Source organism: Amblyomma americanum, chromosome 6 (genome assembly GCF_052857255.1).
Source record: "Amblyomma americanum isolate KBUSLIRL-KWMA chromosome 6, ASM5285725v1, whole genome shotgun sequence".
Classification (NCBI taxonomy): Eukaryota; Metazoa; Arthropoda; class Arachnida; order Ixodida; family Ixodidae; genus Amblyomma; species Amblyomma americanum.
The window spans coordinates 111,611,423-111,626,822 of NC_135502.1; the positions used below are offsets into that span (position 1 = coordinate 111,611,423).

The 15,400-nt window shown below is 45.6% G+C and overlaps 1 protein-coding gene across 1 annotated transcript; it reads left to right on the top strand.

The window, feature by feature from the left end:
* Positions 1 to 9,260: 9,260 nt before the first annotated feature.
* LOC144095455 (uncharacterized) lies at positions 9,261 to 12,538 on the top strand. The gene is made up of 3 exons (XM_077629189.1): positions 9,261 to 9,445; positions 9,720 to 9,803; positions 12,372 to 12,538. The coding sequence occupies exons 1-3, from the start codon at positions 9,316 to 9,318 to the stop codon at positions 12,536 to 12,538; spliced, it is 381 nt and encodes a 126-aa protein (XP_077485315.1). The 5' UTR covers positions 9,261 to 9,315.
* Positions 12,539 to 15,400: the final 2,862 nt, after the last annotated feature.

Here is a 15,400-nt window from a genome sequence, read left to right on the forward strand (position 1 = left end):
TTAAGAATAATACAGTGTACGTATAAGGCACGAAAAGAACAGAAGTAATCGCAAAAGTACAGCAAATAGAAAACATGGAAACTGGAAACATTTCAAATGCCAACGTCTCTGCAGATGAGATCAAAAAATGCGGAGGCGTTAGATTCAATGGCTCTATGTGCTGGTAAATTGTTCCGCTCCATGATAGTGCGTGGCATGATTGACTTGGCAAATGCAAATGAACGACACTTGATGCGTTTAACTTTGTGGGGATGGTTGAGCCGCGGAAAGAAGGCTGATGGCGATTGGAAAGAATCGTGGTGAGGAGATGGATGGTGATGCAGTTAATAGAAAAGTGGTAGTCGTGATAGTTTATGGCAGTGAGACAAGCCTTCTAATTCACCGCGATTTTTTAAAGCAGTGACGCTGGTAGCATGTGAGTAGTGTGAAAAAACAAAACGCGCAGCATGGTTCTGCAAGGACTCAATGTTAGCTATGAGGTAGGCTTGGTCAGGATCCCAGATGGCTGATGCAGATTCATCTTCGGACAAATGACTGTTATGAACTTAACTTTCTTCAGGTGCGAGGGAGCCAGTCTGAGGTTATGCTTTAGCGGGCCGAGTCAGAGGTTGGCGGACGCTAAATTCAGATTAATGTGGTTAAGCCATGTTAAGTCTGAATGCATGTGACTTCCGAGGTACTTGTAAATAGTTCCAAGTTCGAAAGAATCGTTATTTAAGAAATAAGTTGTGGGAATGCAAGAACTGCAAGTGATAGACATAAGATTAGTTTTAGAAGTATTGAGCGGCATAAGCCAAGATGTGCACCATGAGGTTACTGCATCAAGGTCAGTTTGCAAACATTGTTGATCAGTGATAGAAACAATATTATGGTATATCACATAGTCATCAGCAAAGAGCTGAACTTGAGAAGACACAGAGTTAGGTAAATCATTAACATATATTAAAAAGAGGAGTGGACCAAGAACGCTCCCCTGTGGTACCCCAGAACCGACTAGAGTAAGTGGAGTTGTAGCTGTTGATGGAGGTAAAATGAAGTCTAGCGTTTCTTGGGTTTATGACAGCAGCAGGTTAGAGTGAATGCAGACTTGGATGCAGAAATATCAGAAATTTCGACGATAGATCCGGGGGCATCATCATCAGCCTGACTACACCCACTGCAGGGCAAAGGTCTCTCGTATGTGTCTCCTATTAACCCTGTCCTTTGCGAGCTGCGCCCACCCTATTCCTGCAGACTTCTTAATCTCATCCGCCCACCTAGCCTTCTCCGCCCCCGCTACGCTTGCCTTCTCTTGGAATCCACTCTGTCACCCTTAACGACCAGCGGTTATCTTGCCTTTGCATTATATGCCCTGCCCAAGCCCATTTCTTCCTCTTGATTTCAACTAGGATGTCATTAACACGCGCTTGTTCCCTTACCCACTCTGCCCGCTTCCAGTCTCTTAACGTTACACCTATAATTTTTCTTTACCTGGCTTGCCGTGTTGTCCTTAACTTAAGCTGAACCCTTCTCGTTAGATCCGGGGGCAATTCCAAATAATGTCCGGACCCCGTAGAGTATCTGTTACGGGTTCAGTTGGACTTATTTTTGGAAATGTGGCGGAGAGTTTGAAGGATGCTTCACTCCCGCCATCGGTTGGCCTGGTATTGCACTACCTCAGGGATCGGCCTCGTCTTTAGCGCCTCTTTACTATCCTGTCTTTCTATCCCATCTTTCAACTCTCCTACTATCTGCACGTGGTAGCGATTGTGGCTCGGCTAGAGCCAGTGAGCAGGCCTGTGCACTTTCCTTTTCTTCCTTCCTGGCAACAACAGACAGACAGACGCACTTGGGATGAATGAATTGTTTCATTAGCTTCTTTCTTCCTGTACTGCAGTTTTACACCACGCTTGCAAATGTGCAGTACCTGAAAATGATGCATTCTAAATCCACTTCTGACGAGTTACTGTATCCTACAAGTTACTACACTACAGTGACTATTTTAGCACGGCACAAATTGTAGTGCACTATTTTTATGCACCGTGCAAAGGCAATAAGTGTTATTATTCTTTGTAAACCAGCGCAATGGCACGAAGCCAAAAAGGAGAAGAGGGGACAAGACACAGTACTGATGTGATCCCTCACAGCTGGGACCCGCAGGACAGTGGCGCAGCCAGAAATTTTGTTAAGGGGAGGGGGGGGGGGGTGCTCATGTTGCAGCACGGCCTTCTCATAGAATTTGTGGAAGGCTCAAACGCAACAATAATAACTGCATTTCCATTGCAATGCCATTGTGTATTAGATAACGCTACATACTGTCTAGACAAGTGAAATATGTATTTTTTAAAATAAAAGAATGTATTCGTATGTCTTAAAATCATGGCAGACATGATTACAAAACATAAGACTGAGCATGGGACAAGACAGCAGGGAAGGAAACAGGACGAGCTCGTCCTGTTTGCTTCTCTTCTGTGCCTTGTCCCCTGGTCAGTTTTATTTCTTGTAATCAAGTCATACCAACTATGTATCCCCTTATTGTTCACTCGTGGCAGACATAACTGATACCAATGCTTCCATGTTTTTGCGTATTTAATAAGTGAAGAAAATATCCCACGAAGTATAAAACTATATCAGTCTGAAACCAGCAAAGCAGTGCATGCCGCTGATATGAAAAACGTAAAGGCATGAAATTAGCAAGTAGAGGACAAATATTTTAATGAATGTTTGTCGTTGAGGAACCTTTACATGTTTGTACATATGCAACGGCCAGGGAAAAATCTTTATAGTTAATTTCCTGATCCAGCCAATTTTTTTAAAAAACAGTTCCTGTTCTTTTTCTGTATATGTGCATGTTGATGCTTTTTTAGAGTGGTACCATTTTTTTTTAATGTTTACAAAAGTTGTTGTTATGCCTTCTATGCTTATCTTATTTTTCTAGTCTCTCTTATTTACTGTTCTGATGTAACCTTTCTTCATTTCTTGTGACACTCATTTATTTTGATTTATATGTTTATATACTGCTGTATTTTTGTTTCACTTTCATATGTAACCCACTCCTTTCTGTAATGCCCTTGAGCCCTAAGGGTAATGAAATAAATAGAATAAAAATTGTGCACAGTACACAGGCCTAGAGAGGGGAAAGTGGCTGTCTCCCAACTTGAAGACCTACTAGGGAGGCTGGTTGATATTTCATCGTAAGGTGTTGGAACGCGCTAACTGGCACGAAACACACACACACACGACGAAGTGCTACCAGCAACTGTTTATTTTTCGGAAGAGACATGAGCATAAAAATAGACCATAATGTCAACCATGTGCAACAAGATGTACAGTAGCCCTAGAACCGTGCCTTCAAGTGTAAAAACAAAAAGAGCTAGAAAGCAAACACGAAAAAACCTTGTCACCCAACACGTGCATATTACAAAACCTTAAGGCTATTGTAACGCCGCGCTTCATCACCGCATACATTTTTTTTCCCCCTTAGCTTGCGGTCACTGTGAGCCTCCGGTCCGCGTGGAGGGCTCTCAGTGAAGCTCCGAGCTCCCCCCTACCTGCGTGCCCCTCTCCCGCAAACAGCAGCAAAGACACAGGAATCATTTGCCGCTTGACAGCACCGCTGTGAGGGTCGAAGACTCCTAGCTTTGTTAAGCGCCCCAAGAAAGCACGCAAGGCGCACACAACGAGCACGTGGTGCCGCTTGGTCTTAGGCAGCACTCCCACGGCGGCAGATCGCCATACTGCGCGTCTACGGAAATATGCGAACCGCGTCGCATTCCGTGATGGGCCCCCATTTTTTTGGCATTCTCGATGGCACCGAAGCGTCGCGGGTATCCCCCATCTGACATTCCTGCGGCGAGCTAGTAGATTAGTGGTCCCGCTAATTAGCTGAAAAAAAAAACTTTTCATCCTTCAAGAGGCGACGCGCAGGTGAGAGGGTTTTCAGAATGTTTTTGGTATGTGTTCCTTTTCCTTTTTAGCCACGCCCCGGGCTCGAAGTTGGGTCCAACCTTCAGGGGCCGTGGCTACCTGCATTGGTTATCGAAGCTTAGGGCGGGCCTCGAAATATGATCGCCCTAACTTCTTTGTTTGCAAAAGCTTTAAAATTGCATGTAAAATCATTGGAGAGCACTCCTGTCTAGTTGAGCTAGAGGCTCCGTGCAGTGGCACGTAATTCGACAACCCTAGACTCTAACCTCGGGTCGATGAGTAAGGGCTTGTAGCGAGTGTCTCTCTGTGTGAGAATTGTCTTTCTAAGTTGAAGATTCACTGTCTGTGTGACTCAACTTGTAACGCAGTTTGCCCTTGTACATCCTGTAAATATATTCCCTCTTTGACCTTCAGCTGCACATCTTTCTTCATCACCGCCGAACAACAACGTTTGGAAGGGTCTGCGCCCTTCCGAAGAACCCAATGGACCATCAAAAAAAATTACTCGCGCAGCACGACAGAATTCGGCGACCGTCAGCCCCGAGCTGACACCACCCACAGGCCCGGCAATGTCCAGGCACCGGGTAACACCCAGCTCGCGGTAGCCACTCGGGAAGACCAGAAGGAATCATCTCCGGCACCAGCCAAGTTGACAAGGTACCCCAGCTCACCGACCCCAAGGCGGTGAGCCAACGTTGCTCTTCCCAAGCAGCCTCTTGCAAACAATTATTAATTGATCTGCCAGCTGCCACGGTAGGCATTTTTCCTGTGGCCCATCGCCCGTGGCCAATGACACTGATGCCAGCTTTTCTGCGACACGGGACTTTCAATGCTACAGCATTAAAACAGCGTAAGCTGTCAGGAGTGCAGCCGGTGCCACTGTGAACTTCACACGCTTGACTGTTTCAAGATTTTTCACAAAGAAGAAAAATGTTACTTGCTCTAGATCTGCGACTGTCTTGAAAGCTTATTAAAATAAATAAACATTATCATTCTGAAACGAAATTAGCAAGCTGCACCTGAAAGATATAAAGGAAAAGCTCTAGAAAGTGCACGGAGAGCCGGGTGAAGGAACATGACCAAAACAAGATATAAGAGAGAAGCCTTATCAGCTCAGAGTATGCTTTGATGCAGAGAGTCATAACAAAACACTGTGGTGAGAGAAGCACTCACCACTAGTGCTGGACGCCATCTCCAAACTTAATCTGATGAATGGATCCATAATAGCGTCGTGTCCTGGAGCAGCAAAGTAAGCTGACTGCATACCCGACCGCGGCGGCTGCATTTTTATGGAGGAAAAACGCTAAGGCGCCCGTGTGCTGTGCGATGTCAGTGCACGTTAAAGATCCCCAGGTGGTCCAAATTATTCCGGAGCCCTCCACTACGGCACCTCTTCTTCCTTTCTTCTTTCACTCCTTCCATTATCCCTTCCCTTACAGGTTCAGGTGTCCAACGATATACGAGACAGATACTGCGCCATTTCCTTTCCCCAAAAAACCAATTATTATTGTTATTATTCAACTCACCATGACTGTGGAAATATTTCAGAAACCACTTCAGGCACCATTTGATGGTCTCGAAGGCAGCATGCATGTCACACACAGAACAACAGAAGGTGAAGAAGCTATTCAAGAGAAACAGAGGACAAGGAATTTGAATCAACAGGGAGAACCCATAGCTGAAAGCCAAAGAAGTCATCTTCTTTCAGGCACTAACACAACCTGCAAAGCTCACAACTTAGCCAGTTCCATCTGCCAGAATGCTGTAGTGCTTTGTGCTTGATCACAAGATCGCAGGTATCACGTCAGGAATGTGGAGATAAACAGGAATTAGGAATATGAGAGTGATGGAGACCCCTCAGCTCAGTGCAGACATTTTTAATGAAACACAGTCCTCTTTGTAGTGAGAAGAAAGCTATGGAGAGAGTGAAGGCAATGTAGATTGCTTCACACTGTGTACAAGCCTGAACTACACCAGGAGGAGGAAGGGACGACGGAGGTGAAGAGCGGAAAGAGAAAGACAAAGAAGGGTACATAATGCACACCATACACAGGTTAGAGCATGGGTGGGTGGATGCAACCCATTTATGCTCAGGACCATGGTCTCTCAACCTACCTGCACACTACAGGAGCAGTGGCAAATCCCTTGGCTTGCTCACAAACATTGAGCATTGGGCTAGTTGGTTCAGCATGACTGAAAAACGGAAAAGCAGTGCAAAGACAGGGAGGAAGGAAAAAAGCCATGGATGATAGAGAGAGCCGGCTTAAAAATGCGTCCATTTTTCATCTTGCTAAGACTAAATTCAAGTTGGAATCAGAAAACAAAAGAACAATGCATACACGGTGATATAGGAAAAAGAATTTCAGCTCGAACTGAATGGTGCCATACATTAGCAGAAAGAGTAATGGAATTGTAATTCTGAAAACACACGGTGTACAGGGCAAAAATAAAAGTGCAATCACCGTACACTACAAATGATGCCCACTTATTCCTTATTCAGGATATAATTTGTAAGATCAGCCTTGAGTCAATGATAGAAAGGCAAAACCATTTTAGGAACACAAAAGATGACTTTGGTCCAAAGCGAAAACTTAGAAAAGATGGTTCCATTGCATATTTCACTGTTAATATAATTTTGCACCCATGTTTGCAAGGCATACTTACTGCACTGTACCAACTCACTCGCAGCACGGCATAGCAAAGCATGAGCGGCCAGATCTGTTCAATATTCACAGAGGCAAGGCAGCAATGTGGGCTAGTTGGTTATACATTTGGTGCGAATAACGCGCTACACACTAACAAAACGACAACTGGAAGAACACACAGCTGTTGACAATGAATTGATTGCTAGCATGTGACGGAATGTATTTCTGTACCCTCGTACCAGAATAAACTTCAGTTGTTAGTGCGCGCTTGTCCTGTGTCTCCTGTTCTTCCATTTGTCATTTTGTTAGTGTGTAGCGCGTTATTCACACCAAAAAATTCACAGAGGAGCAAGCTCTAATTACAATCTATCATGCAGTGACATTACCCGAGAGATCCTTGGGTAACACAGGCGAATGCAGACATACAAAAGGGCACCAACAGTCAGGTAAGCAGCAGACTATATTGGGCAGTCTACAGGGCTAAGGTGGCTGCAGGTGGCTCAGAACAGGGTTAAATGGAGGGATCTGGGAGAGGGCCTTGTTCTGAAGTAGGCATAGCTGGGCCAGTTATGACATTACAGTAACATTACAAATGACAGGCACACAGTTCACCAGTGCCATCATCGCAGTTAGTGAGCTGGCTGTTTAATATTTGAATTGCATTCACCCTACCTTCAGGACACAGGCCTGGAGCAAAGAATAAGATTAAGCATAGAATAACAATCAATAAAAATAACACATAAATAATTAAGAATAAGGAGTAAACAATGGGCACAAAGAATAAGAGTGAAGATAGGATCAGCAATGACAAATCAGTCATCTGCATAGTGTGTGTTTCTTTTGTCTTTGGTCCATTTCCAAAAGGTGAAAAGAATTTATTCCAGAATTATGCCTCAATGCAACCAACCACATTGACGAATGCACAGTAATTAATGAGACAGTTTTTTTTTTCTGCCAATTTGCTGTGTAGCATAGGAAGCGAGAATTCAAAATAATGCCTGTGACCAACCGCCAGAATGCTCTACCCCTAGTCGCACCAAGATAGACTTCAGCATGAGACTGCTATGGCCGTCCTAATCGTTATGTGGCGCCTCTTCAAACAAAATCTGTTCTTTGCAAGCAAGCATGATGGCATCAGTAAGCTGAATAAAAACTGGATTTTGTTTAATTTGCAATGCGTTGGTGTTTCTACACTGCATTGCTGTTGCCATTCTAGTCTTCTGGCCTGCTTTATCTTTATGCATCCAGCAGCTTTTACAATCTTCAGTAATATAGAACTCAATTGTGAATGCTTCTTCAACAACATGAGGTTCATAAACACATACTTCTGTACTGTGCCAAGAAGATGGGCCAGCACTCTGGTGCTACCATTGTGCCAACTGATGGGTTACTCTCCCATCCTCTCCACCGTGAGAGAGAAAGTGTAGGAGACGGGAAAAGAGATTTACATGAAACTGGACCAGGAGAAGCAACTCGAGAGGCAGTGAACAGACAATAATGCATTAGTTGATAGCAAGATTCGCAGCTGCCTAAATCCCTAACTACATGCCAACACATCTCTATGGATCGCATTCAGGGAGAGAATTTATGTACACACTGTTGAGAAAGTTTTAACACCGTATTTAAAGAATATGTCAACAGTAGAGAAATTTCAAACATCCTCCTTTCACTATAAATGCCACACGCAATGATTAGCTTAATTGGAGAAGTGCACCTAGTAGTTTGGGCCAAACGTGATTTTTTTTTTCATAGTAGTTCATAGTAGTGCTCCAGTCAAAACACGGAAATGTGTATCTGCAAAATTCACAAGTGAATTCAGGCCTGTTACCACCTGACCGCACACAACTGCTTCCTCCTGAGACCTGGCAATTCGCGACACCTTCCTGAAGAGCAATACACCACACATGCACACATGAAACTACATCTGTTCTACCTTTCAGAGCTGCCCTAGGCGCTATTGCCCGTAAGCTGATAAGTTCGTCAACAGTGGAGTCATCAAAAAGTTCATCAACAGTGGAGAAAAAAAATGCACATGTACAGAACCGCTAACCCCACCAGCTCAATCAACACGTTGTAGCCGCTGTGCAAAGCCTCAGGCACTGAGGCACAGACCTGAGGAGAAAAAAAAAACAAATCTCACGCCCACATTGGACCGTATCCATTAGGCTGACAGCGTTGCAACGATCAGCGCAAAATTATGTGCGTCGATATTGAAGGCCAGCTTCGCCACTCGAAAGCAAAGTACGCGCATTAAATTGAGCGCGCTTTTCAAACAAGCGGCTACGGGGCGGTTCGTCGCAGCAAATTATGAATAGCGCTCGCGCTATGTTTCACGGCCTGCAATTTAGATCGAGACCTGCGAAGTCTCAGCACTATATTCGCGCGTTTGGGGAGACTCAACATACTTCCACACAACAACGCGACCATACGGACCACCAACAAAACTTCCGTCAAAAAAAAAAAAGAATACTACAATGTGGCCAGATGAGTGTTCGGATCCTGCTAAACTCTGCACTGGCTGTGTGATCATTTGTAATCACTTGTTTGTAATTACTGGACGAATGTGAACTAATATTCATCGCAAAACGTTATGAAAAGATGTACTAACTCCGTGATAGTCAACTTAAACTGATTATGCGTGCCTAAGCTGTATAATTGTTACATGAAGCGCTAAGCGCTCACGCAGACGACAGCCTTTCCGAGTGGCGGTTAACGCGCAGAAGTGGAGAGAGATCTTTGCTGAGACTTTCGTGCGTTGACTGGAATGGCGAGCGAAGACGACTTTGCAAAATTTCGTCACTATTTCACGGACGAAGAATGGAAGGGCCTTTCGGAATGCATGAAGACGGCGGACTCGAACCTCAAAAAGAAGTTCGAGCTGATGCTGAATCTGGGTGAGTGAACTCTTTTGTACTGCCTTCCTTCGGAGCTGCGTCTTTGAAAGCGCGAATTGCTTTAAAAGTTCTCTGCGATTAATATAGTTTAAGGCTACCAGAATGACGCAATTTTCAAAAAACGCAGCAACTGTGCATATTAGAAAATTTGTGGGGCCAGAATCAACGGCTGAGTCGCACACCACGACAGACATCAATTATTGCTAGCATAAAAGGAGATACAAACAGAAAAAGTCTTGCGCATAAAAGATGACTCTTACCTGCATATTTACAGGACTGAAGCCAGTGCTTCCTGAATTTATGAAACCAAAACCGGCCCCAGCTAAACCTGCTAAACCTGCAACAAAGTCCAATTCCCGTAAGTATACAAAGAGCTGTCACAGTGTCAGGTGCTGAGATAATTCTTTCTTTTATTTTTACGGCCAGTTTCTTGCTTCATATGCTGATGGAAAGATGCACGTCTCTGCCTCAGTTGCATCTCGGAGCGATATCGCAGAGGTCCGTGACCCTGTATACGCTTAGAATGAGTTTTGTTCGACCTAGAACAGATGTTGGATAATATGTTCAACCAATATTTTGTTGCAGTTGAGAAAACACCTTTTCAGATTAGACGGTCGTGACAAGTTGTTAGTGCGAGCTGCTCGTTTCGATAGGCAAATGATAATAAATACAGCGTACGACGCAGTTAATTGCGCGCCGTAGAATGCTTTTCTCAGCTAAACTGGTGACTTGTTCGAGCTCAAATTCCGCACATAAATGGCAGCAGCTCGGTACAATTGTTTCATGATACATTTGTGTGATGTAATTGCCTGAATCGGTAAAAAAAAAAGAAGTCGGATATTTGCATCGTCTGTGGCGACGAGGAAACGAAACTAGCCGTTATCTCAGGAAATGTACTAGTAGCGCCATCTCGTTTGGCAGATGTGGAGATTCGGCAAAGGAGGCGGGTGGGGATGGTTTGCGGGAGATTTGAACACGTTTTTTTTTTTTCAACTGCTTTGGTAATGATGACAAAAACTTAATTTGGCCAAAATTCCACTAAATTTCAAGTCTTTTGTAAAATAAAAAAGACGGAATTAAGTGGAATTACATTGCCGAATATTCGAATATCGAATATTCTTTGCCGGAATTTCTTTGCCGAATTTAGTGGAATTCTTTGTTGAATATCCACCATTTCTCTCCGAAATTTGAGCTCGAACAACTCATCAGTTTAGCTGAGAAAAGCATTCTACGGCACGCGTTTAATTGTGCGACAGTCTGCATCATGTTACACAGCTACCTAAGTATGAGAGACGCCGTAGTGGAGGGCTCTGGAATAATATAGACCACCTACCTAGCTATAGGTTATTTAATATAGGGTGATATATCGACAGAACATGTGTGCGTATATGCATTTTGCCTCCATCAAAATGTGCTTCTACTTCGGTCGGGATTCAATCTCGCGTCCTTTACTGGGGCTCAACAACCAATTACCATTCACTGAGGGCCCCCAGTGGGTAAAATATAGTAGAAAAGACAATCGCGCGGCTGCGATAGGATCCGAACCCACGGCCGGCCCATATACATGCCGCGTATGGTGGTCCCACCTCACCTACAATAATGGTAGTCTAAAAAAACCTCGGGCCTTCTTAACCACATTCAGAGAATAAAACGAGATAGCATTTGGAATATCGCCCACACCAAAATATTGTTGTCGCCTGTGTTGTCGCCTGCCTCAGTCCCGTCCTGTTTTGCGGTTTTGCTCTTCATGATGTCATACCAACTGGCCTACACCAAAGTCCTTCTAAGTTATTCCAAAGGACCCCCAAATTTTGCGAGTAAGCCCATCCCATAAAAAGTATTAAAGTGGATTAGTGCGGATTAATGGGTCTCTATTAATTCGGATAGGTGGATTGGTGGGGATTAGTGAGTGGATTGAGGTGGAAGATTGTGTCGCTATGATAATTCAGTGGAAGGTACTAGAAAATTCCTCAGATTTACACATTTGATGGTGCTGATGGCGACGCGCCCCTCTTGACCAATCATTGAATTTCGTTACGGAGAAGCCCGGTGGTTTTCGCAAGACGACGACTTAATTTGGCATTGATAAATGGCACACACGCCCGTGAGCACACACACACACACGCACGCACATCCGTTACCCTCGCGCGCACCCACCACACATACACTATTACAAATACACAGCCACCGGAAAGGGAAAACCATATGCCATACGTTCATTGGTCTCTTGACTGAATGAGCTCCTTTGTACGGGTGGACTACTCTTCCTAGGAAATTGTTCCAGAGAAAAATGCGCGCACTCTTTTGCAAAAGTTTCGTGGAAATGCACGCGATACGGTTCCTTTTCCGTCAGTAGAAGTCGCTGCTCTAGTAACCAAATTCGGAGATTCTCGGTATGATTATGCGCCCGGCACAGAGCTGTTTTAACTACACGATGCATAAATTAGTGGCAGAATTTATAATCAAAGGGGCTCTGAAACGTACAGAACGTACACAGTAACAAACAGCCATTCAGAGATTTCGTACATCAAGTAAACACACATTTTCCAATAAAAATTGGGCAGCTGCAAGTCCATTCACAGGATCAGGAAACGCTTCAGGCTATCAAGAAATGTGTCATGGTCAATCATAGACGCCACGAATTCCGATCGAAACTCACAAACTATCCTCCGAGCTTTCTCACAAACTTTCCTTTGAAACAGTTTTGAAACATGACTCAATTACTAGAGATTATATATGGCTTGATGTTTTACTGGGCTGGGGACTGCTGTTTGGTTTTTGTTCTCCTAATAGAGTGTAGTAAGTGACGCTTGATTGGTCTGGAGCATGTTTGTTTTTCTGCGCAAAATAGTAGCATTCCGTTAAAACTGCTTGATGCGCACGATTCTACAAGCCAGTCTTACAAATATCGTGGGGTGAAATGCAGCCTCGCCCGAGACGTCTTCCAGCGGGTCCCGCTACCCGAGACGCCAGCGAAAAGACATCAACTACATGGAATGCGAAAACTCGGACGAAGAATACCTATGTGAGTTGTCTGCTAAAGCCGGTTCCTGGCTTCCAACACGAGAATGGGAAATGCACACCTTATTGTAAAAGAGTCTTTTAGTGTTGCTCGTAAGGGGTGAACACATGAAATGCAGAGCGGCTTGTCTACAGCGTCAAGCGCTCTTAGCACAAACCTTCTTAGCTACTTACATGCTTCACTTTCTGGAGCGGCCAGTTGGGCAGCTTGTTATACGGTTAATGTATGTCGCACAAAAGGAGTGTTCTGATGAATTCATTTTTATCATGGCCTGAATGAGCCTAGGACACCCAGACACGGATATTTCACTCGCAAATTGTTTCCGCTGCAATCGGCGAGCAGTGCATATATATAATATCCCAATGGGCATTGAAACTCCCTTGGATGTCCTGTAGAAGTTCAAGATGTCTGCAGGGCGTCTGCAGAACGTCCAAGGAAGATTCAGTGCCCATTCTGATGTCGGCATCCGCGCACCTTTTTTTTTTTTCCTAAATCACGGTGCGGGTAATCTGCTTCCAGTTTGCGATGACTGCGGTGTCGACCATCCCGGCGACTGCCCCAAACACGAACCACTGACCCATGTCAAGGACGCAGAGGTGAGTGCAAGCACGCGAGCTTGACGAATTTGAAAAGCTGCCTTCAGACCGCGTTCGCATCTACCTCGTTTCGGCCGGCACATAGTGATCCGGTGAAAAATACGACAGCGAACTTGCCGAACGGAGATAGTGGTGCGTAGCATCAAAGCGTGCCTTCGTCCTATTGCAGTTCTCAAATATGGCAATTCTCTCTGCCTCCTTTCACCGCCTTTTTCATTCTATTCCTGACTGCGTGGTTCCGGTTCCCACCTTGATCGAGACCGTTCACTGCGCCTTTCTATTTGACTCCACCCGCATATCAGGCCTCCTTTTCATTATTTCATCACAGTGCAATGACTGCTTGATTCATGCAAACACAACTGATGAAGAGAGTTTTCGAGTCTGAAACTTCATCTCCAAAGAATATGGCAAGTGTGGTTTGTGTGTTTCCAGGGCTGTGGCCAATGGCATTGCAGAAAGGCAGCCTCAAACTGCTACGCCGTTCGCCAAGCACTTATGGAGAGGTCTTCCCAGCTATATTGAAGATAATAATCTCTTTTCCCCTTTTAGGCTCGGCTTTCGATCAGGTCTTTCTGCACACGACGCATTTCTTCTTATCAAACACGAAGTCCTCACGGGGATACCTCCTGGCGGAGAGCACCTTCTTCTAACACTTGAAATTATGGGCGCCTTCGACATTTCCAATTCTGCAATTCTGGAAGGTCTAAATCATATACACTGTGACTCTCGCATCTTTCAATATATCGCCACCTTCCTCACTGCCCGCACTGCCACGATAGGTATCGCATCTACTAGATAGTCTTCCTTCCAAGCACCTGAGAAGGGCACTCCACAAGGAGCTGTCCTATCACCACTGCTACTCAATAAACGCATGGCCCCTCTCGCCCACAAGCTCTCTACACTCTCTGAGACATCGGATATACCATCTATGCGGATGAAAACACCATCTGGTCAACCTGAGGATTCCTCGCCGCCAAAGAGCAAGCCTTACAAACAGCCATCAGTGTGGTCGAGCATTTTGTTCAGAGCAGCGGTATGCAGTGTGCACCGGAGAAATCGGAAATCATCCGTGTTCATGGTCCCCGCTATCGTTCCCCTGGCCCAATCATAATCAAATTCACAACCGCCCTATCCATGCCCTATCCAACCCTAGCCATGAGTCGAATCCAGTATGGTCTCCCATATACCACAATATTGATCGCACCGCCGAGAGTAAGATCGATATCCTTATCCGTTATGCCCTCTTTAAAACAGCTCTGGGCCTTCCCATGTGTACATCCACCACTAGACTGGTTGCACTTTGGATTCACAACATGTTTGCGTAAATCCAGTAGGCTGTTCTGAACTCCCAACAGACTCGCCTCCTCACCACCTCGGCGGGTAGGGCCATCCTTTCAAGGATAGGCGACCCATGGCCCTGACCGGAGTTCTTCCAAATGCTGTCCGCTCACGCCTTTACATAGACCCTATCCCTCGCCATATGAAGCACGAGTCACAGGCCCCGCGCTGTCAGGCCCGCCTTCGCAGCCTCTGCAGGCCATACGGCGAAGACAGCTCTGCTATATATGTGGATGTTAATTCCTATGCGCAGCCCCACAGATATGCTTGCGCTGCTGTCAATCACGCCAACACCCCTTTTCTTGGAGCGTCCTTCACGGCACAGGATGCTGCAGCCGCAGAAGCCATTGCAATAGCCATCAGCATCGAAATGTGCGACACCCAACACCACGGCACTCACATTTTTATCCCAAGCAGCCTGCAGAGCCTAAACGAGAGGACCAGTCCCGGGCACGGCTCTCCGCATATTGGGCGGCACTCTTCAGTATGATCACGTCATCACCTGGCGACATGCAGGTCTCGATGTCAATATTAGTGCAGATACCGTGTATAGCTCGAGATTACACCGACCGAGCAGGGCACCTTGAGTCTACTCTTTACCCCCTCTCAGCCCATTTTTCAACCTGCCTAGAGACCCTCCTCCTAAATAGGCGTCTCTACGCCCCGCCAGATAAGAATCTCCCTTGAGGATTCCTACCACCTAAGCCGCATCGAAACACTTACTTTCCCCAATCTCCACCACCTATACCGCATTCACCGAACATTATGCGCAGATACATGTCCCTGGTGTGGCGATATTCCCCCGTTCACGGACGTTACATGGATCTGCTCAGCTAAACCGAACCACTTGAAGCCGCACAACGCGGCTCTGGAGCAGTGGGAGGTGAAGCTGGCCAGCGGCACCCTGGGAGACCAGGAGGCGCTAGTCGTCATCGCCCAAGCGTCGGCGGAAGCCACTGGAGTCTTGAGCTGAGGAGCCCACCCCCAATCCGCTCCGGT